Here is a 24,412-nt window from a genome sequence, read left to right as displayed (position 1 = left end):
ATAAAGCTGCTGTGTGATCATTCCAGTACATGTCAGAGAGGTGCACTCTCTCATTTGTAATTTTGTACCAACTGTCCTCATAATCAAAATCAGGTCCTTCAGATACATGTGAAGTACAATGCAGATCATCTGCACTCATTATCTCACTGTCAGGTGTCACAGCATTTACTGCCAATGTGACAAAATGTTGAGGTACAGGACCAACTGGAAGCTTCCACTTGTGTGCATATAAGGGTTGATCTGGGGCCCAATATACTGCAGTGTAGTCATAGTCAAAGTCCTTCTGAGTGTGAACTGTCAGTCCATCAGGGTTTGAAATAATAGCAATATTTAATCTGCACATCAAATCTCTACCCATCAAATTTAAAGGACACAAAGGAGACACCAAAAAAGAGTGTTTTAACTGCACTCCCTGTGGAGTGGAACACTTTAGAGGAACAGAAAAACTTTCCCTAACTTTCACCTGAAGCAGAGACAGAATGAACATAACGACCACTCAGTTTTGGCTGCTCTTTGATACATTTAGCTGATAAAACAGAGTGTGTCGCTCCTGAATTTACAACAAAAGAAATTTCTTCATCCATCACCATCATAGAAAACATAGGCATTCTTTTAAAAGCAGGGTTCTGTGTATGGAGATACGTGCCTGGTAAAACTATGGAGGCACCTTCTAAGTGTAATATAGCCTCTGTAAGCAACCTATGTGAATCAGTATCATCATGCAACTGTGTGTGTGTTTGTGGAACCTCACGCTCCTTAAGAGACTGTCAGGTTTAAACAACCTAACAATACGTATAATAACACAAAAAGAAGAGAGAGAGACAAAGTATTAGTTATTTTACTCGCACGAGGAGAACGGTCAGAGATGTGTTCAGTTACAAGTCTCACAACCGCTCTGAAACCCATCTAACCGCTCCCTCTTTTTATTGTCTTTTGGGGATCCCTAGTTTACAAAAACTTTAATCTCTAAAGGATGGGAAAACAACAGCTGCATCGTAAACAAGTCATAAACAGCTTTATCCATTAACAACACATTTCCCACAGTCCTCTCCATCTTCCAGGGTCAGTTGCCTTTTGTTCAGTGCAATCAGCATCTCTTTATGACCTCCTCAACTGGACTGCTTCCTTTCCCGCAAGCTCAGCTCCATTGATGATCATTGCCTGCAGACAACTCATCAGATCATTTACTCACACACATCTTGAATGATTATAAGATCAAATGGTTAAAATAAAGAATAGGAAGAAAATAAGACAAACTTTATTCAATTATTCCAACAGAGACCCCTCCTCAATGCGAGTGACAGCCAGATCCAGGGTCCCGTCCTCCCCCCGTCAGTTACCGGTGTCAGGCCGCTGCAGTTTCTCTGGACATTCATTCCTCCAGTGTCCCAACTTTCCACAGTTATGGCAAGCATCGGAGCGGGACCACAGTCCCCTTCCACGACCTCTGCCCCGGTGTCCCCGGCCTCGTCCTCGAGGAAAAGAACCACGTTGATTTGTACTGCAGTACAGGGTTAAGGCAGCGTTATGCAAATCAGTCTCTCTTTTGTCCACTTTTTTCTTCTTCCTGTTGTTGATGAAATCATCGCTGTGTAAAGCATGTCTTTTCAGCTCCTCAAAACGCACCCCATGTCTCCAACCAACATAAAGAGTCTTAGTTTGTGCTGCGATCTCAGGGAGAAGTCCTTCCATAATATATCCACACAGCATCTTTTCCCAAGGGCCCATAACAGTAAAGTCAGCGGGGCGCTCCATACCTGAATGTTTATTGAACGCTTCTTCCATCCGGTAAAGAAAATCAGCGACAGTCTCATCAGGACGTTGTTTGACTTGTTGTAGTACGGCAGTGGTCTGATACTCCTTCCATTTCAATATGATTGCTTGCACAGTGCTCCTTGGGATGTTTAAAGCTTGGGAAATCTTTTTGTATCCAAATCCAGCTTTAAACTTCTCCACAACAGTATCTCGGACCTGCCTGGTGTGTTCCTTGGTCTTCATGATGCTCTCTGTGCTTTGAACAGAACCCTGAGACTATCACAGAGCAGGTGCATTTATACGGAGACTTGATTACACACAGGCGGATTCTATTTATCATCATCAGTCATTTGAGACAACATTGGATCATTCAGAGATCCTCACTGAACTTCTGGAGTCAGTTTGCTGCACTGAAAGTAAAGGGGCTGAATAATATTGCAGGCCCCACTTTTCAGTTTTTTATTTGTTAAAAAAGTTTGACACATCCAATAAATTTCATTCCACTTCACAATTGTGTCCCACTTGTTGATTCTTCACAAAAAATTAGAATTTTATTTCTTTATGTTTGAAGCCTGAAATGTGGCAAGAGGTTGAAAAGTTCAAGAGGGCCGAATACTTTCGCAAGGCACTGTAACAAGAAAAAAAGAGCCTTCGGAGAGGGAGACAGGGAACTATTGAGGAGTTTACAGGAGCAACTTCAAGTCAAGATAAGAGACAGCAAGGAGGTGTACAAGAAGAAGCTGGAGAGCAGGTCCAGCAAAACAATAGCAGAGATGTGTGGTCAAGGATGAAGAAGATCACAGGCTTCAAGCAGAAAGAAGATCGGACCGATGGAGGTCTGGACAGAACCTCGTACTCGTACTCGTACTCGTCATCTTCCGCTTATCCGGGAAAGGGTTGCGGGGGCAGCAGACTCAGCAGAGACACCCAGACATCCCTCTCCCTAGACACCTCCTCCAGCTCCTCGGGGGGGAGCCAAAGGCGTTCCCAGGCCAGCCGAGAGACATAGTCCCTCCAGCGTGTCCTGGGCCATCCCCTAGACCTCCTCCCGGTGGGACGTGCCTGGAACACCTCCTGAGGAAGGCGTCCAGGAGGCATCCGGTATAGATGCCCGAGCCACCTCAACTGGCTCCTCTCGTTGAGGAGAAGCAGTGGCTCTACTCCGAGCCCCTCCCGGATGGCCGAGCTCCTCACCCTATCTCTAAGGGAGTGCCCGGCCACCCTACGGAGGAAGCTCATTTTAGCCGCTTGTATCCGGGATCTCGTCCTTTGTCTGGACTGATCCAATGAACTAAACACATTAATCAATAGGTTCGGTTCAGAAGCAAGCTCAGCATCATCCTTCCCTGCTCCCAGCCAAGCAGACATCCCACCCTCCTTTGACCAACAGCTTTTCTGTCACACCTCAAGTGTTTTATCTTCCACCTCAGCCATGGACCCTTCTGCTTCTACATGTTTGCCTTCAACGAAATCAGAAGATGCTGATGCTCCCTTTGCCTCCCCCTTCCACCTGTGTGTCTCTAGAAGTCAGGTGAAGAGAAAACTGAGAGACTGAATTGAACTGCAGGTCCAGATCATGTCAGCCCTAGAGTCTTGAAGGACTGTGTAGAGCAGCTCTGTGGGATTCTGCAGCACCTCTTCAACCTTAGCCTGGCCCTGAAGAAGGTTCTAGAGTTGTGAAAGACCTCCTGTCTTGTTCTGGTACCAAAGAAAACTCACCCATCAGTCCTCAATGACTATGGACCTGTTGCCCTGACATCCCACATCATGAAGGTCCTAGAGAGACTCCTGTTGGCCCACCTGAGTAAGCAAACAACAATCAGGACCTCCTTCAGTTTGCTTATCGCTGTGGAGTTGGAGTTGAAGATGCTATCAAACATCTACTTCAACAAACCCACTGTCATCTGGACAAAGCCAGCAGCACTGGGAGGATCGTGTTCTTTGATTTCTCCAGAACATTCAATTCAATCCAACCTGATTTGCTTTGTCGGAAACTCCAGAAGACTGAGGTGGAGGCCTCAACAATCTCCTGGATCAAAGACTACTTGACAAACAGACCACAGTTTGTGAGACTGAAGGATTGTGAGTCTAACCAGGTAGTCAGCAGCACAGGAGCACCACAGGGGACTGTACTCTCACCATTCCTTTTCACTCTGTACACCTCAGACTTCCAGTACAAGACAGACTCCTGTCATCCGCAGAAATACTCGGATGATTCTGCAGTCGTGGGGTGGATCAGAGATGGACAAGAAGCTGAGTACAGGAACGTGGTGGACCGCTTTGTGGCATGGTGTAGACAGTAGTAGGTAAAACACTATTTCTATCATGGGAGAAGAAGTGGAGGTGGTGGAGGAGTATAAATACCTCGATGTTCACCTGGACAACAGACTAGAGTGGAGATGCAACTGTGAAGCCATCTACAAGAAGGGACAGAGCAGACTGTACTTCTTAAGGAAGCTTAGGTCCTTTGGTGTTTGCAGCAAGATGCTGCATATCTTCTATAAGTCTGTTGTGGAAAGTCTGATCTCTTCTGCCATCATCTGCTGGGAAGCAGCATCAGAACCAGGGACTTAAAAAAGCTCAACAAGCTGATGAAGAAGGCTGGTTCTGTTCTGGAGACTCCTCTGGAACCTCTGGAGATCATTGTGCAAAGAAGGATTCTTCATAAAATGAAGAACATTATGGAGAACCCTGATCATCCTCTCCATGAGACTGTTCTACAACAACAGAGTGTCTTGAGTCAGAGGTTTCTTCAGATCTGCTGTAAGACGGAGCGCTACAGGAGATCCTTCCTGCCCACAGACATCAGCATCTACAACGACTCTTTGAGGAAACCTTCATAATATGAGCTATAACAACATTTAATTACCCTTTAGGATTAATAAAGTATTTTTGAATTGGATCATCTAAAGCCCTGACATCCTACAGGATGAGCCCTAACATTTAACTAAATACTCACTGGAAGGAACCTGGCCACTTGTGCCACCTCTGCTTATTGTGGCAAAACATGCAGAGGAGAAATCAGTAAAATAAGGAGATTGTCTTACAGTAGATCTTTATTAGCTGTAAGTGTGGTGCTCCCATAGAAACCACATAAGCTCAGCACATAACCAAGCCTGGAAGATAAACATTGCGTTTCTGAAAATCAACATCCTATATCAGATTTCTGTGTAAATCTCCTCATGTGTCTTTGTTTACTTTATATTGTCTTAGCAGCAGTCTGCTGCAGGAATGCTATTTGTTCACTAATATCTGACATTCAAACTTGCTTTACTTGCATGGAGATTTTTACAAGGCTGCAGAGAAATCACTGCAGCTTTATGCCTCTGATTGATAAAGCATGTGTGTGCTTTCTCTCACTGTCACCACCACTGCCACCTGGATCTCAGCTTCCAAGATATCTCACCTGTTGAGGCCGGCTCAGTGTCTCACTTTTAGGGGATACTAAAAATCTTGTCTAAAGACTTTAATCCAGCCATGATCTGAGAGGAGACAGAGGTCTTTGAATGTGGACACAGGAACAATCTTTCTGTGAAACACAGGTCTGAACTATGTAGCAATGCTGCCATCTGCTGCTGTCTTTATTGGATTTTAAGTATGGATGAAAAGTTGTTAGAGAGGGTATGATGATCAAATGGAAAAACCAAGCACTAATGTCAATATCTGGATTAAGGATTAATTTGGACAGAACAAATAAATAAATAAATAAATTTCAATGTATTTATGTGGGAAAAAAGAAGGACATCTGGCCTTTGTGAAAGCACCATAAAAATATATTTACTGTTACAAAGCTGGTGGAAAAGGCTAATATTTGTAACTCTTTCAACAGTCAAATCTAACTGGTCCTGAGGACAACGTTTCTATACATAAAAAAAAAAAAAAAAAAACTCATTCCAAAGGGATAACATTTTCTAATAAAACATATCTCTTGCATAATAAAATGTACATTAAAAAGGTCAATACCAAAGTTGCTCTTGCAACTAACATCTGTGACAGAACCTGGTGCTTCGAGACTTTTCTCTGCAGCTCACTTTAATATGTCAGGGCTGCTGGCCCTTTAAGACGCCTTGGTTACAGTCCCAGTCAGGAAGTAACACTAAATATGTTTAGCATGTAAACAAAAGTTGCTCAATCCTGAGTCTTTTACGCTCACCGCACAGTTTTTGCCATTAACTATGAGCTTTGACTTTTCTACCGTAGGAAGGTTCAGTGAACCAGCTCCGTGATTCCACAGATTTATGTCGGCCTGACGTCCTCTTTTAGCCCCAGTTAGCCGCCTAGCTTACCGTGTAGGTATCTGGTTATAAGCTGCATACAGAGTCTACCCGATCACCCCGAAGGTAAAAACAAGTCATTGAAATGAGTCGGTTTGGTTCGCGGAGCTGCTTTAAATCTTGTTTATTGAACAGAGTCGCTGTCCGCGGTGCTGACAAACAGCGAGCAGCTGTTGCAGCAGCCAAACGTCATTCAGAAAATTCGTTTATTAAGATGAAAATAGCTTAAAGTCACGAACCTTTATCTCTGTGGAAAAAACGGAACAATTTATGATGAGGAAATTTAATCTATTAACGTTCGGCTTTGTTCACGGACTTTTATTGGAGTCACTTGTTTGGCAATGGACTGGCTGCCAAATGAAACTATAATCAGTTTAATATAGTTAGTCTGTCTATAAACTATGATGTTTATAGACAACATTGTGATATGTAGTGAGAGTGGTGATCAGGTGGAGGAGAACCTGGAGAGGTCCAAACGTGCTCTGGAGAAAAGAGCGATGGAAATTGGAAGGTTTCCACCATGGTGGTGAGACCTGCTGAGTTTGGTGGTACTAAAAAAGACACGACGTGAAGCTGAAGATGTTCCAATTTCCAGACAGAGTTATGAATATGGACATGCTAGGTAAAAGAAAAGAAGGAAACCACAGAATGTTCATGGCTTTACTGAAGAAGAGTAATACAGATGGCTAGAGTGACAGAGTATACTAGGAATATGGTGGCAGATCGTCTGCTGTAGAGACCACTAACAGGAGCAACTGAAAGGACAGAAAGAATGTGTGACAGTTTCATATTAAATTTAATGTACATGCACAGATCTCGACTAATCAAATGACCAACTAATTTAAGTAGGTCACTGTTTTGCTTTCACAGAAGCCATGACCTGTTGCTTAAAGGTCTCCTCTGGACCCCTGAAGGTGTGCTTTGGTGTCTGACGCCGAGCCATCACCAGCAGGGCATGCAAGCACTGTTAATTATTAGGTAGCACATCATGGATCAGACGGATTTCTCCGGAACATCTCACAGATTTTTGAACAATCTGAAATCTGGAAAATCTAGATGTCATCCACATGATGGTTGGATTTGTCTCAGCAGAATGTTGTCCATTAGAGTGTCAGCTCACTGTTTTTCCAGAATGCATCTTGATGTTGTGGCTGATGGAAAGATAAACAAGATCTATTAGGGCAGGATGCAGGCACCCTCATTCACTTCTCCATGGTCCAGTTCTGAGTCAGTGTAGAAGTTGTTTGTGTTGGACAGGATTGCCATCCTAACCCTAAAACAACAAAAACCAAACTTGTTTACTCGGTTTGTCCTGACGCCTTCATTTCAGTGCCAGCCATTATGACAAGGTGTCTGGTTCATCAGTTTTCCTTCCTTGGACCTCTTTTTTAGGTCCTGAACCCTGGAGACCAGTAACCAATGGACTATGGAGATTTTCTGTTCTAAGACTCAAAGCTGCTCAAATTTTCATGCTGCCCCTTATAAAACTGTTTTTCACATCACCTCTCAGTGTGTAGGACTGTATGGCTGATCAGTGTAAAGCATGAAAACAGATTATTAAAAATGAGAATGTTTTTTGTTTTCAGAAGATGAACGAGATCCCTAATGGCAGACAGCCTGTATCCTGCACGGTGAAACCTCCAGTCTATTTGCAGATCGGAGAGTCCAAAGCTGAAACGACTCAGTTTGGTGTCTGTGTGGTCGATGTCATCCTCCCCTTTGGAAAACCTGTCAGTGTAAGCCTGCCACACCACAGAAACATATTCAGACACAATGAAAGACAATGTTCTGCACAGACCGCACATACTCAAGTTCCTATATGAGGTTGAGTTCCTATATGAGGTCCAGTTCTTAGTTCCTATATGTGGGTGAGTTCCTAGTTCCTATATGAGGGCGAGTTCTTAGTTCCTATATGAAGGGCAAGTTCCTAGTTCCTATATTAGGGTGAGTTCTGAGTTCCTATATGTGGGTGAGTTTCAAGTTCCTATGAGGGTGAACTCCTAGTTCCTATATGAAAGTGAGCTCCTAGTTCCTATAAGAGGGCAAGTTTCTAGTTCCTATATGTGGGTGAGTTTCTAGTTCCTATATGAGGGCGAGTTCCAATGTCCTATATGTGGGTGAGTTTCAAATTCCTATATGTGGGTGAGTTCCTAGTTCCTATATGAGGGTGAGCTCCTAGTTCCTGTATGAGGGGGAGTACCAAGTTCCTATATGAGGGCGAGTTCTTTGTTCCTATTTGTGGGTGAGTTCCTAGTTCCTATATGAAGGCGAGTTCTTAGTTCCTATATGAGGGGTTCCTAGTTCCTATATGAGGGTGAGCTCCTAGTTCCTGTATGAGGGGAGTTTCTAGTTCCTATATGGGGGCGAGTTCCAATGTCCTATATGTGGGTTTCAAATTCCTATATGTGGGTGAGTTCCTAGTTCCAATATGAGAGTGAGCTCCTAGTTCCTATATCTGTGTGAGTTTCAAGTTCCTATATGAGGGTGAGCTCCTAGTTCCTATATGAGGGTGAGCTCCTAGTTCCTATATGAGGACGAGTTCTTAGTTCCTATATGTGGGTGAGTTCCTAGTTCCTATATGAGGGCGAGTTCTTAGTTCCTATATGAGGGTGAGTTCCTAGTTCCTATATGAGGGCGAGTTCTTAGTTCCTATATGTGGGTGAGTTCCTAGTTCCTATATGAGGGCGAGTTCTTAGTTCCTATATGAGGGTGAGCTCCTAGTTCCTATATGAGGGGAGTTTCTAGTTAATATATGAGGGTGAGCTCCTAGTTCCTGTAGGAGGGGAGTTTCTAGTTCCTATATGAGGGAACGTTTCTAGTTCCTATATGAGGTCGAGTTCCTAGTTCCTATATGAGGACGAGTTCTTAGTTCCTATATGTGGGTGAGTTCCTAGTTCCTATATGAGGGCGAGTTCTTAGTTCCTATATGAGGGGAGTTTCTAGTTAATATATGAGGGTGAGCTCCTAGTTCCTGTAGGAGGGGAGTTTCTAGTTCCTATATGAGGGAACGTTTCTAGTTCCTATATGAGGTCGAGTTCCTAGTTCCTATATGAGGACGAGTTCTTAGTTCCTATATGAGGTTGAGTTCTTAGTTCCTATATGAGGTTGAGTTCCTAGTTCCTATATGAGGACGAGTTCTTAGTTCCTATATGAGGTTGAGTTCCTAGTTCCTATATGAGGACGAGTTCTTAGTTCCTATATGAGGTTGAGTTCCTAGTTCCTATATGAGGGATGTTTCTAGTTCCTATATGAAGGCAGGTTCCTAGTTCCTATATTAGGGTGAGTTCCGAATTCCTATTTGTGGGTGAGTTTCAAGTTCCTATATGAGGGTGAACTCCTAGTTCCTATATGAGGGAAGTTTCTAGTTCCTATATGAGGGTGAGATCCTAGTTCCTGTATGAGGGGAGTTTCTAGTTCCTATATGAGAGCGAGTTCAAAGTTACTATATGTGGGTGAGTTTCAAGTTCCAATATGAGGGGAGTTTCTAGTTCCTACATGAGGGCAAGTTCCTAGTTCCTATATGAGGGGGAGTACCAAGTTCCTATATGAGGTCGAGTTCCTAGTTCCTATATGAGGGCAAGTTCTTAGTTCCTATATGTGGGTGAGTTCCTAGTTCCTATATGAGGGCGAGTTCTTAGTTCCTATATGAGGGCGAGTTCCGAGTTCCTATTTGTGGGTGAGTTTCAAGTTCCTATATGAGGGTGAACTCCTAGTTCCTATATGAGGGACGTTTCTAGTTCCTATATGAAGGTAAGCTCCTAGTTCCTGTATAAGGGGAGTTTCTAGTTCCTATATGAGGGCAAGTTCCTAGTTCCTATATGAGGGTGAGTTTCAAGTTCCAATATGAGGGGAGTTCCTATTTCCTACGTGAGGGTGAATTCTTAGTTCCTATATGAGGGACGTTTCTTGTTCCTATATGAGGGCTAGTTCCTAGTTCCTATATGAGGGCGAGTTCCGAGTTCCTATACGTGGGTGAGTTTCTAGTTCCTATATGAGGGCGAGAGTCCAAAGCTGAAACGACTCAGTTTGGTGTCTGTGTGGTCGATGTCACCTCCCCTTTGGAAAACCTGTCAGTGTAAGCCAGCGACACGACAGAAACATATTCAGACACAATGAAAGAGGCCTCAGAGAAATCCCATTCTCGGCCAATCTGAACGAGAAATCTCTGTATTGAATCTAATGGGCATCATTATCATCTATTTTAGGGACCTTTCATGCCAGTCAGGTCCTACTCTGTCATTCCTATTACCAAAACCTTTGTAACGAAGAACATTGGTCTTGTCAACCCTCTAGAGCAGAATATCACAACTTGCAAGTATAAATGGATTAACATGATTCAGAACATTCCTTCAGCAAATCTCACTACATAGAACATTGAAATTATAACATAGGATGACATAGAATAACATGACAACACATCCATTAAGTCCTTTTGCTGCATCCTCATGTGGGCTCCGTACTCCGAGCAATTCCACATCTCTTAGGTCAGTCTTTTGCAACTTTATTGTTCTGCCATCACATTAGTCCTGATTCAGGGTCCCCAAGTGCTGTCCATATGTCTCTGAGTCCACGCCCAACGTACGAGGGGTCCCCTAACCACCAGAGTCTCTTTGGATGGCAGCTTCCCGATGTTTTTTCCTGGACATACAGAAAACACTGACCAGTATTTTCCCAAACCACATCCTTATAGTCCTTTATCTCACATTAATATCATCTTCCACATATATCCCTCACAATACTAATGACTCTTGTCAAAACAGTTATAACATGTTAACATAAGGTTAAAATTATTATCATAGCTTCAGGGTGAACGCAGGCCAAAATAACAAACAAAACAAGGCCTATTCTTCAAGAATACCCCTTACCTTACCAAAGGAACCTCAAAAAGAAATACAACATGCTTTCCTACCTAATATAACATAACCAGGAGAAAACTGTTAAACAGAAATGGCAGTTCGACCCCTACTTTGACATGAAAACACATAATAGTGATCGTCACCAATAATATGCTTTTAACATAAATATTTATATGGCTTTGTTATGAATAAATGACATCACCTTATTGTGATGTTCGAACTTGTCCATCTTATCGAGTCTCTTCGGACACGGGCAGTCCCACCGGATTTCCGGCCATCATGGCTCCAAGTTCCCGAGCACTTATGGATAATTCAAAACAAAATACATCAGTGGACAGAGCAACTGCCAATACAAAACATGATGGTAACATCTTCCATCCTTGCAAAGTTCGCACAAAACAGTATATGGTCTGTAACATTTTTACATGTCTATATTGTAGGTATTGGATGTACATTATGTAAATACTGTACCAATAAGAAAAATAGGAAATAACAAAAAAAAAAAAAAAATTAAAAATCATAAGTCCATCAGGTTCTGGTTGTTATACATATTAGGCCTTCTGATGTTTCCCAACATCAGTCATCCATTGGTACACAGTTCCCAAAACCCACTTTCTGATGATAGGTAACACGCAACACACGAGTAGGAATATCACAACTAATACAGTTAGCAAGGTTAATCCAGTCTTTACTGCTAACGCTCCTCAGTTGCCAAATATTTCCTCCAGACTCTTCCACGACCAGCCATCCTTGCCCGCATACTCCTTCATTTCTTCTTTTAATTTGCGGAGTCTGACCATTATGGCACTGAAGGTACCTCTCGGGGCTGTGTTCATCTGTGTTCATGGGGATGTATGTGCAACATTGATTGCCAAACATGTGACAAACACCCCCCTTATCTGCTAAAATCCAATCTAAAGCTTGCCTGTTTTGCAATGCCATTCTACTTGTAATTGGTCACCTAAAGCCATAAACCCTTCAACCGTAAAATTAACTAGTCTTTGTTGATTATAATAAACATAGTTTATCCACTCAACATTTTTGTTAACGGTGATCCAAGGTAAAATTGATTCAAATCCTGCTGTGACTTCATGTTGCGCTTTGAATTCATTAGGAATTCCTCGTGGTTGGCCTATGATATTCAAATATACACCTTCATTCAGTCCGTAATCACCTAAACTTCTGCGAACTCTCGTTCTATTTTCATCTATTCCAATCATACTTTTTACTCCTTCATACACCAAAGTTATAGGTAGTTTCATTCTAACGAGTGCACAAAGACCTACCCACCGAAGGGGTAAGGTATTCACTAGCACATCGTTCCCACACATCCAATAGCTATCTGCCACTGGGTGTGTTTGGTCTCCTAGAGAGAATAATTTTGGAATGGACATGATAATGTTCTCACAATCCTCTTCTACAAAGTCTGGGTTCTGATACCATATCGGAGTTTCAACGAATATTGGCGTTCTACTTGCGTGTTTAAACCAAGATAACACCCAAGTCACATTACATTTTACTGTTGTGTTGCCTACTTCAACCCCTTTGCCATTTTCAAAACCTCCATTGGCAAAACATTCGTATTCTGCATCATAGTCTACCTCGTAATTTTGTGGAGGACTTCCTTGTGTAGTACTAAGGTTAAATTCAGCACACAGTGCTTCAAACTTGTAACCTTTCCTCTTGTCTAAATATTGGTGCGAATTGCGTGAGCCATACAGGAGTCTGCAACTTATACCACACATTGGTAAATTGAAGAAAGACACAACTCCTACGCTGGGAGTAAACTCCCCATCTCTGCACCTCTGTTGTTGTACCAGCGCACATTCTTTAGATGTATACTTCTCTGGAATGACAGTCGGAGTTGCTCCAGGGGTAACAGTACAAATTAAACAATATTTTTCCGTCAATTCTCTAGCTGTATACCATGACCAACTGTACCATGTGTTCTGGATGGCCCTTTGCCAAAGTGCATCCCCCCTTGGCCTGAAGCCATGCCACTTAATGTCTTGTAATTTATTTATTGCCCTTGGGGTCACTTTGTTGTCCCGACGCTCCTTATAGAATTTATCCAATCCGCCTTGATACTCATGACAGCCTTCCTTTTTAGAGCATCCGTACTTAGTTTGGTTAGGCTCTAACAAAGATGTTGAATCATCCTGCACAAGTGTGCTTTTAATTGTGATCAGGACATAATCATTTAGACCCGATGCATGTGTTACTTTTGTAGTACCAGTCGTTCTTGGTAATACAGTTACGTTTTCAGGTTCTGCTAACATGATTAATTCTGTGTTATTTACAAGTGTAGTGATTTTAGCTTGTTCTACTATTTTATCATACGTAGTGGTTTCCTCAACTCCACTAGTGTTAGTTAAGGCGACTCTTCATTTAACAATCAATGCACTTAATGTTGTCTTAGTGGGTGCCAAGGAGGGCATAGTATTTGTATTGATTATAGGGTTTGCTATTGTATTTACTATTGTAGTGGGTGCAATTAATTTTTCCGTGGTATGTTCCTGGGGTAGGATTATGTCATCTTGCTCGTCTCTATCTGTCTCAATCGTGGGAGTTTTACTAGTAACTGTAAACAGCGAATAACACTTGTTTTCAATTAATACGCTTCCTTTATCTGGAACTTTCCAAAACATACTTGACTCTACTATTCCACCACTCGTAGCTTCTTAGAGCCTCAATTCATAGGTTTTCGCTATTCTAAGAGCTATCACGTCCATTTCCACAGTCCATCCACAGGTTGTTTTTACAACTTGTAAACCACATTTAACAGTTTCCTGATTTTTTACTGTAATCTGGTAATTGTAATCCATGTACCAACTGCACATTCGCCGTTTGTCATTTTTGAGTCCTAATCTAGTAATAATTATGCTCCTACCAAACAAATTATCTCTCGTTTCTTGGGGTGTGATGTGTAACCTGATCCTTCCTCCTATCATTTCTACTTTAGCATTTAATGGCGTATTCTCTATATGCTCCAAATCCCCTTCGCCTCTTACTGCTGCGGTTGTGTCTGGATTTCTCATGACCATGTTGTATCCATAATTACTATCTTCACTCCAATGGGTTTCTAATCTCACTTCCACGTCAAAACCGTCATCCCTTATGTTCATTGTAATTGTACATTGATCTGCACCATACTCTGTATTCCTTCCTTTGACATTTCTGCCACATAATCTTCTTCCATCCCAGTTTACGTTCACTTCATATTCAGTTGCTAACCCTGTCTTGAATTCGGTGTATGTAATGCTGGCTCTCCATTTCCATCCTGCATGCACATATCTAACCCTACGAAGTTTCCTAATTTTTGTTGTTGACTTATTTTTAACATTCACATGGCTTACTAATTCTTCTTCAGCTGGCAAGGACACTGGTGTGTACTGGTCTGGGTAATAACAGGTTGTTTTGTACTCATCTCTGTTGGATGTGGATCTTTTGCCTTTAGCCGATGCCATTGAGTCACTGTTTATCTCCTTGGGATGATGGTCTCGGTTGTTCACGCTGCTGCTCCTCTCTGCGCTTGATTGTGTTTCTCGTTGCAATGGTGCGTGTTGTAGTGCCGGCTGCAGATTGTAAGAAGTCATTTCCACTTTTGCTGCTGCTTGGTACACCACCACCTCTGTCAACATCCATAGTTGAACACTTATTTGTATCAGTTTCAACATTGCAACTTTTGTGTTCATCCTCTGTAGAATTGAGTTCTGCTTTCTCTTTTTTATGAATCTTTGTGCAATAAGTCAGATGATGCCAAGTGTCACTTCCCTCTAACTGAACGGCCGTGGTTCTTTTGGATAGCAGTTAGTTGTTCCATATAAGCTTTCAACTCTGTTTGCATCTGCTCAAGGGCTGGTCCCTTGAATGGTAGCCTCCAATGAGGCACGGGCATCGGTGTGCCAGTCAGCATTTCATGCGGTGTTAGATGTGTGCTTCTATGCATTTGCATGCGATAGCTCATTAGTGCAAGCGGCAAAGCGTCTACCCAGTTTAGCTTAGTTGAAGCACATATTTTGTTCAGTTTAGCTTTCAAGGTTCCATTTATTCTCTCAACCATTCCCTTGCTTTGGGGATGGTAGACTGCACCAAACCTTTGTTTGATCCGTAACTGCTGCAAAACACCTCTGACTGTTTTCTGCACAAATGCTGCGCCGTTATCCGAACTTATTTCAGAGGGGATTCCAAATCTGGGAATCACTTCTCTTGTTAAGAATTTGATAACGGCATCTGCTCCCAGTGGTTTTGTTGGGACGGCTTCCACCCATCGACTGAAACGATCAATCACTACCAGCATGTATCGTTTTCCCTGAACCGGTTTGATCATGTCTACAAAATCTATCACAAGATGTTTGAATGGTCCCTCAGGGACTGGAATGTGTCCAATGGGTGATTTTATGCCTTTGCGAACATTATTTTGAGCACGTGTCACATTGACTGAGAATTTCATCTACCATGGCTCGCAAATGTGGGGACCAAAAACCTTGATTTCTCAGTTTCTCCAACACCTTACTTCTGTCACAGTGATCCGGACCATGCGCTTCTGAAATCAACATTGTTAACAATGCCACTGGTGCCACCAGTAGACCATCCTGGGATCTCCACAAACCATTTTCACTCATTGTTGCGCCTCTTCTTGCCCAGAGGTCACGCTCACTGCTGTTTGCCTCATGTTGAATCAGTATTAAGTCTTCTGGCGTAACCAAAGGTTCCAATGATACTACAGGTGCCAAGATAGCCATCTGGCATCGGGATGCCATCTTTGCTGCTTCGTCTGCTGCGTTGTTACCTCTTATGACTACATCATTACCTTTGCGGTGTGCCTGGCACTTTATCACTGCCAATTTTGAGGGGAGCATCATTGCATCGATTAGCTGTTGAAGCTGCTCTTTATGTAGAACTGGACTTCCATCTGCTCTTTTGAACCCTCTTTGCTTCCAAAGAGAGGCAAATGAATAACAAACTCCATGGGCATAAGCCGAGTCTGTGAAAATGTTAGCCACCTTACCTTTTGCCAGTTTACATGCCTCTGTTAATGCTTTCAATTCTGCTAGTTGTGCTGAGCATGGTTGCTCACACATTTCAGCTTTTACAGTTTCAAAGTCATCACCTCTCTGCTCAACGATTGCGAATCCTGCATGGTTCCCGAGATAATCTCTGAAACATGATCCGTCAACAAAGTAAGTGATTTCCGCGTTCGTCAATGGAGTTGACTCCAAGTCTGGTCTTAGTCTTGTGTATTTCATTGTTTCAGCAACACACTCATGTGGTTCTCCTTCACAATCAAGAGGAATCATGTTGGCTGGATTTAAGGTGTTACATCTTTTAACAGTTATATCTGGATATGTCAAAAGCAACATGTACTGCAAACATCTTGCCTGGGTTACAACAAACTTCCCATGATTGATTAACTCTACAATTTTGTGATGAGTCCTAATTGTGACTGGGTAACCCATTGTTATGGTTGATGCTTTCTCATAGGCGTAGTAGACTGCTGCTAGCCCTTGAGATCAGAACAGAGATCAATGACAGTGAAAAACTGTGCTTCTGGTGGAACAGCTGTTAGCAGCGTGTGTGGATTTGGCACATCTGCCGGCCAATCCTGAACTACCTGATTGATGACTCTGAAGTCATGAACCAGACGATATTTTGATCCATCTGCCTTTCGGACTGGAAATATTGGTGTGTTTCACCCACTGCTTGTTTCCACCAACACTCCTGCTTCTAGCAGTCCTTCAATAGTTCTGCTAATGCCTTGTTCTGCTTCTGCCTTTAACGGGTACTGTGGACGGAATGGAAGGTCTACATTTTGTTTCAACTCAACCTTAAATGGGCTGGCTGATTTTACCAAACCCAGATCTGTATCATGTTTTGACCATATTTCATCTGGAACATGTTTTAACATGTCCTCAAAAATAAAACTTCCTTTTGACAACTCCTTTTCTTCAAATGTGTTTGTGTCATTTACAGGCACTGTCACTAATTGTGGTTTGGATTTCATCAATGTTTTGCTCACAATCTTAATCATTGATGCATCCTGTGATTGGAAAATTAATGGATTGTCTGTTTCTTCCCATTTTGTTGTAGTAGCAACTTTCATCATTGGTCCCAAGTCTTTTGCATGAAAATGTTTATTTACAAACAAGGTTATGTGTGGCACCGATTCTGGAACGTTATACCATTTGGAAATGAAATCGTTCGTTTCCACATTTATCGCTGCCCCTTGTTTACCAATAACAATGTATTTGGTTCAATCCTTGTGTTTCACTTTCCCATTTTTCCTCAAACTCTTTACTTTTGAAAAAATCGTAGTACATTGTACAATGGTAGTCCAAACAAGGTTTTTTAGCTTCTGGAAGTTGGAGTTGAATGTACTGGCCCCACTCAGAAATCACATTTCCAACTGGACTGTCAATGTCTCCCAGCCAATAAACCTTTGCCTCATGCACCTGCATGAACATTTGGAGATCCAAACCTTCTTTTTGAACATATACTCCTTGAGGGGTACACCAAATCTTTAGTTTCAATTTACACAGAGCATCTCTGCCCAACAAATTAATTAGGGTTTGATCAGAGACTAAAATTGGTATTTTTATTTCTACATCATCTGCCACCAGTCGTACAGGAGTCGTCATTTGAATTAGTTGTCGTGTTCCCGAGAACCCTACTGTCGATACAAATTTATCAGACATGGGGAGATGAGTTGCATAATTTGGGCTCACACATGTGTAAGCTGCTCCTGTATCAACTAACATTTGTGTTTCTTTATTTTCTATTTGAATGTTTAGCATTGGCTCATTTTCAGCACCCATGCTCTCTGGGCAACCCTAGTAGCCAAAATTTGGCGTGTTAGTTGGACCTCTGGGAGGACCCGGCCCGGCCCTGCCACGCGCTCGCCCCATGTTTGGATGCTGCCCTTGGAAACATTGTTCAGCACGATGTTCAGGTTCATTACATGTCCAACATCTCCCCGGTATTCCGGGTGCAGCATTTCGTCCCCTGTTTGCCCATGGGGATCCTCTTTGCTGTCTTCCTCGTGCTCTAAATGGTCGTGAATTTCATGTCGTAGGGTAGACATTCAATACCGGATGCGGTGGCGGGGCGGTTTGAAAGTTTGGAGGACCCACCTGTGATGGATGCACCACATCAGGAAAAGGTGCTGCAGGCGTTGTTGATGGGGCGTTGGGTCGTTCTTCCCCTTTCACCATTACAGCTTGTGTTTTAGCTTTACCCTTTCCCTGGAGCTCTCCGAGTTGCAGTTGGGCCAGCTTTCTTTGCATATTTTTGTCTTGTTCATCCAACTTTTGCTCCTCTTTCCTGTATTTTGCGATGTTGTGTACCACATGATCTCTGAACTCTTTGTGTGGCATTGATGTCAGACCAACAACATCTTCGAGTCTGCTCCGCACAGGTGCTGGCATACTCTCTACGATGGTATTCCGAAATATGGTTGTGAGTAGAGGACTTTTGTCAATGTCCTGTTCTGCATCCTGTTTCCATTTTTCCAATTGTGTAGAGATGTACTTTGCTGGGTTCTCGTTGTCACCCAGTGGTTCCCCTTTCAGCGCTCTGGGTTCTACCCTTGCTGGGTATTCTGCTCGCAGTTCTCTCCAGAGCACATTTCGAAAAGGATTGAATTCAATTCCATCCGCTCGATGATGAATCATCCAAGCATAGTTTCGTTTCAAAATGTTCTCCATGGTTGGAGTCCCAAGACACTGTGCCCAAACTGCTTTAATGTCTCCCAATGCCAGCAGTTTCCCTACTGTTTCTTCTTCAAATTTTCTGATCCACTTGTTTGCACCTTCGTGTACATCCGGCAACCGCGAGACCAATCCCGCCAGGTCCACAGAGGCCCAAGGAACATATTGGGTTGCATTTCCTTTGACCAGAATTGGCATCTGTCTTCCTTCTGTGTATCTATCAGGTGGATGAATATTAGGCCGATAGCGCAAATCGTACCGCCTGTCATTTTGTTCTTTATTTCTTTGTGACTCCTCAGTAAGCTGCACTACCACATTTGCAGCCTCTGCTTGTTCTTCAGCTGATACTTCTGGTTAATTTAGATTAGAATAGTGATTGTCCAATTGTTGTTCTATTTCTTGAATGATAGTTCTATCTATTTCACGTCTTAAATCAAGCCCAGTATGATCCAAGTTGATCCAGTACGAATCTCCTCCTGGTCTTCCAGTGTGTTCCGCATAACAATCAATTATTCTTGTCCTACCTGGTTGCTGTGCTGTTGAATCTGTTGATGTCCCCTGCTGGGGCAACTGTACACTTCTGGAAGGCTGTCTCCTTGTTGTACTGCAATGCTGAGGATGTATGCCCTGAATTGCAACTGGTGAATCTGTATTTATTGGGAGTGCTCTCTGCGTTGCAGATGGAGTTTGTCCGCTTCCCGCAGGTGCACTCTGCATGTTAGGTCCGTTACTTACCGGAGACACACCAAGTGGGCATTCTCTAGTTCTCATTACTTCATCATTGATGTCCTGCAATAAGTCACCTTGTAATATTTGAGCTTCTTCTTGTTCTGTTTCTTCACCTCTGTAATCAAAATTTCCCCTGATATTAAGAGTTCCAGCCAGGGAAGGGTATATTCCTGCTGGCTTCAGATTATTGTTCTTAGTTCCATCATGATATTTTTTCAAGTCTGTCAACTGCTGTTTCAAATTCTGTCTGTATTTCTGACCTTCCTCTTTGAATAACTTTAAAATGTTCAACTCATCTTCTCTTTTTTCCATTCTTTTCTTACTTTTGTCTTTTGCCTTATAATCCAGAATTCGAGTCTTCATTTGTTCACATAGTGACAGGTCAAAGCTTCCATTTTCAAGCCATGGTGAAGGCAATCTACGTGTCCTTTTCTCCCATTTCTTAGAAATCTTTGAAACATAATCAGGGTTCTTACACCCGATAATCACTGTTGGTAGATTGCTCATTTTGTCCTTTCTACAAGATTTTTTGTATTTTTCCAAACAGTTTTAGTGTTCTCTAAATATATTTATTTATTTTATTATTATTTTTTTTCCAAATCAAATGAGTCTTGATTTTACTCTTTGTATCCTAATCAAGCCTTATGCAGTCTAGATACTTATTTCAATGATGTTGAACTTGATAAGCAACTGGTTGTTTCGTCTTTTTTATTTTAATTGTATGGTATGCTCTTTTTAAATCTGTCGATTTACTTAAGCATATAAAAATCTCATCTGTCTCCTATGAAGTAATAGTAAAGGCCTTAGTTAAATTTTTCTTTTCTTTCTTAAGCTTAAACAAACCAACTTCAGAGACCAGTCCACTGACAAAAGCAACTACAAAAGTTGTAAAATGACACTTTTTCAAGTTGACTTTACAAATCACCACTTTAGCCTAAGGCAAATTCATTAAATCGAAGGCAGGTTGAAAAAAAAAAAGAAAACGGCACAACCGCAGATCATGAGATGTTTGTGTGCTACCCCACGGGAGGGGCTGATGGAGTGAGTTAGGAGGGATGGGAGGGGTGGTTTCACTTTGAAAAAAAAAAAAAAAAAGGAAAAAAGAGAGAGTGAGAGAGAGGTAGAAAGGGAGAGAGGAGCAGTAGAGAGAAAGGAGGAGCGAGGGAGGAGAAAAAGGAGAAAAGAGAGAGTGAGAGAGAGGTAGAAAGGGAGAGAGGAGCAGTAGAGAGAAAGGAGGAGCGAGGGAGGAGAAATAGACGGGGAGGAGAAAAAGGAGAAAAGAGAGAGAGAGGGAGAGAGAGAGAGGGAGGGAGGGGGGGAATTGGGACTGTGTGTGTGTGTTTTCAAGCTGGAAAATCCCTTCCTTCTTTTATTTTGTACTCAATAACACTTTGGCAAAACTTGTGATCAAACCAGTCCAAGTTGTAACGCCTGGATTTTAAAAGTGCAACTGAAGAATCTAGAAATCACCAAACAGAGCTGAAAAAAGGAACACAGACTTAATTTAGACGCTCATAGTTATCATTCTGAGCAGAACAATGGAACCCCGAAAGCAACACACACATTCAGTATGGCCAACACATGCACATCTTCATACGCTTTTCATGCATCACACACAAAATATCAGTCGACACACTGCCTTTCACTCAATCAGCACTGATCAAAGCCATTCATAAACCACACCAACTTCATACGTTCTTCACACTCTCATACTCACACCTGATGTTCTTCCCCGGGGAGTTTGAACCTAATTTATAGTATTATTGATGTCCCAATTGATCAATTCTCTTACTTTGTGTAAGCTCACGAGTTAATTGTTTGCTTAACTCACTTTGGTCTTTTTAACAAGATCACATTACTACTTCTGCAGAACATAGATCACCACTGCTCACCATAGAGATCTCAAACAAAAAAAAACAAAAAAACACTGCAATCAACATTGCAAACTCCAAATCAAATCCCCGTACGGGCCACCAATATTTGGGAGCGATGCGGTCAGATCTCTAAGCCGAAATAATTAAAACAGTACTCAGAAATATTCTCTCTTCAAACAACCTCACGAGAGGGTACTTTTATTCTTCAAAGGCGCACAAACAACATCTTCATCAAAAATTCCAGAAGTCTCCCTCCTCCAGTCTGTGCAGGGCGTTTTTTATACAGATACAAAGCATTGGTGTGTATTTGGATTCTCCGTTATATAATTAAATTCAATTCAGTGTTATTTCTATAGCGCCAATTCACAACACATGTCGTCTCAAGGCTCTTCACAACAGTCAGGTTCATACATTCCAATTATTCCTAACAATTGAACAATGCAGTCAGAGTTAGCTTTTTATTCAAATTGGATAAAAAGTTTTTCTATCTAAGGAAACCCAGCAGATTGCATCCAGTCAGTGACTTGCAGCATTCACTCCTCCTGGATGAGCATGTAGAGACAGTGGACAGTCACTGGTGTTGACTTTGCAGCAATCCCTCATACTGAGCATGCATGTAGCGACAGTGGAGAGGAAAAACTCCCTTTTAACAGGAAGAAACCTCCAGCAGAACCAGAACCACGCTCAGTGTGAGCGGCCATCTGCCACAACCGACTGGGGGTTTGAGAGAACAGAGCAGAGACACAAAAAAAAACCCAGAAGCACTGATCCAGGAGTACTTTCTATGGGAAGGAAAAGTAAATGTTAATGGATGTAGCTCCTTTAGTCGTTTCATCTAGAAAGAAAGAAAGATAAACTCTGAGACAGTTTTCAAGGTTAGAGTCTGAAAGAGAGCACATAGAGTTAGTCACAGTAGAAGCTCAGTCAGTAGCCATGTCTAGGAGAGAGAAAGGGTTAAACACTAAAAGTCAGGGCTATGTGGATCATCTGTAGAAGGTGAGCATTAGGTTGTTGCCAGCAGAAGCTCGGATGATTCCCCTCTCCAGAAAGGTGTCACAGGTAGACACAGAGTCAGGCCAGGTGTAGCTTCTAGGAAGAGAAAAGAGAGAACAAGGTTAAAAGCTGAAATAACAGCAAACAATGCAAAATTGGAGAGTAGTGTGAGAATGTAGCGAAGAGGGTGAAAGTGGTCATTATGTCCTCCAGCAGCCTAAGCCTATAGCAGCATAACTACATAGATAGTTTCAGTTCAGACTATTTAGTTAAACTGCGCTTATTTACAACAATGTCGTCTCAAGGAACCTCACAAAGGGTCCCACTGATGGTCATTGTTATACTAAAAACCACAAGGATTGGGATACCTCTCTCTGTCAGACTGATTATAACCATTGGAAAAGAGAAGGAGGTCATACAGGTAGCAGAAATGGAGGGTGTGTTTGCACCTCAACCATAACTGAACCGGTTTAGGCTAAACCTGACTCCCCCTTACTCCAACCAACAGGGAGGGAAGAAGACGGAGGTAAAAAATAAGGAAGATAGCTCAGGATAAACTAAGCCACTCTAACTATAAGCTTTATCAAAAAGGAAAGTTTTAAGCCTAGCCTTAAAAGTAGACAGGGTGTCTGCCTCACGGACTAAAACTGGGAGCTGGTTCCACAGGAGAGGAGCCTGATAACTAAAAGATCTGCCTCCCATTCTACTTCTAGAGACTCTAGGAACCAGCAGTAAACCTGCAGTCTGAGAACAAAGTGCTCTGTTAGGAACATATGGACCAATCAGATCTCTGATGTATGATGGAGCTAGATCCTTAAGGGCTTTATATGTGAGGAGGAGAATTTTAAATTCTATTCTGGATTTAACAGGGAGCCAATGAAGGGAAGCTAAAGTAGGAGAAATATGATCTCTCTTTTTAATTTTCATCAGAACTCTTGCTGCAGCATTTTGAATCAACTGATGGCTTTTAACTGCATTTTGTGGACATCCTGATAGTAAAGAATTACAATAGTCCAGCCTTGAAGTAACAAATGCATGGACTAGTTTTTCAGCGTCACTCCTGGACAGGATATTTCTAATTTTGGCAATGTTCTGGAGGTGAAAGAAGGAAATCCTAGAAACCTGTTTAATATGGGATTTAAATGACATGTCCTAGTCAAAAATAACATCAAGGTTTTTTACTTTATTATCTGAGGTCAATTTAATGCCATCCAGGTTAAGTTATTGACTAAGCAGTTTCTTTTTTAAAGACTCCGGTCCAAAGACGACAACTTCTGTCTTGTCTGAATTTAGAAGCAAAAAATGTAATGTCATCCAAGATTTTATGTCTTCAAGGCATGCTTGTAGTCTATCTAACTGGTTGGGTTCATCAGGATTCATGGATAAGTAAAGCTGAGTATCATCAGCGTAACAGTGAAAATTTATCCCATGCTGCCTAATAATTTGACCTATTGGAAGCATATATATAGTAAAGAGAATTGGCCCAAGTACTGAACCCTGTGGTACTCCACAATTAACCCTGGAGTTTAAAGATGATTTATCATTTACATGAACAAACTGGAATCTGTCAGACAGATAAGATTTAAACCAGCCTAGCGCTGTTCCCCTGATCCCTACAGCATATTCCAGCCTTTTTAAGAGAATATTATGGTCGACTGGATCAAATGCAGCACTGAGATCTAACAGAACCAGAACAGACACAAGTCCATTATCTGAGGCCATAAGAATATCATTAGTGACTTTCAGCAGAGCTGTTTCAGTGCTATGATGAGCTCTGAAACCTGACTGAAACTCTTCAAACAGGTCATTGCTGTATAAATGTTCACACATTTGATTAGCAACTATTTTCTCAAGTATTGTAGATAAGAATGGAAGATTGGATATAGGTCTGTAATTTTTCAAGTCATCTCGATCAAGCGAAGGTTCGTTCGTTCGTTCGTCGTCTTCCGCTTATCCGGGACCGGGTCGCGGGGGCAGCAGACTCAACAGAGACGCCCAGACGTCCCTCTCTCCAGACACCTCCTCCAACTCCTCCGGGAGGAGCCCAAGGCGTTCCCAGGCCAGCTGAGAGACACAGTCCCTCCAGTGTGTCCTGGGCTGTCCCCTGGGCCTCCTCCCGGTGGGACGTGCCTGGAACACCTCCCGAGGAAGGCGTCCAGGAGGCATCCGGTATAGATGCCCGAGCCACCTCAACTGGCTCCTCTTGATGTGGAGGAGCAGCGGCT

General features: G+C 42.3%; 1 protein-coding gene across 3 annotated transcripts in view; it reads left to right on the top strand.

Annotated features, from left to right (window-relative positions):
- The first annotated feature begins 5,825 nt into the window (after window positions 1–5,825).
- nicn1 (nicolin 1) overlaps window positions 5,826–24,412 on the top strand; it is a 35,857-nt gene continuing 17,270 nt past the window's right edge. Inside the window, exons 1-2 of one of the 3 annotated variants that reach the window (XM_047348462.1) lie at window positions 5,826–6,044; window positions 7,616–7,765. In XM_047348462.1, the coding sequence (XP_047204418.1) occupies window positions 7,619–7,765 (147 nt within the window). In that variant the 5' untranslated portion in view covers window positions 5,826–6,044; window positions 7,616–7,618. Of the gene's footprint in view, window positions 6,096–7,615; window positions 7,766–24,412 lie in introns of all 3 variants that reach the window. The other 2 variants (XM_047348463.1, XM_047348461.1) reach the window with 2 other exon arrangements.

The sequence above is a fragment of the Girardinichthys multiradiatus genome, chromosome 20, assembly GCF_021462225.1.
Source record: "Girardinichthys multiradiatus isolate DD_20200921_A chromosome 20, DD_fGirMul_XY1, whole genome shotgun sequence".
Classification (NCBI taxonomy): Eukaryota; Metazoa; Chordata; class Actinopteri; order Cyprinodontiformes; family Goodeidae; genus Girardinichthys; species Girardinichthys multiradiatus.
Note: the sequence above shows the minus strand (reverse complement) of the source record. Positions and strands in the feature narration are given on the sequence as shown.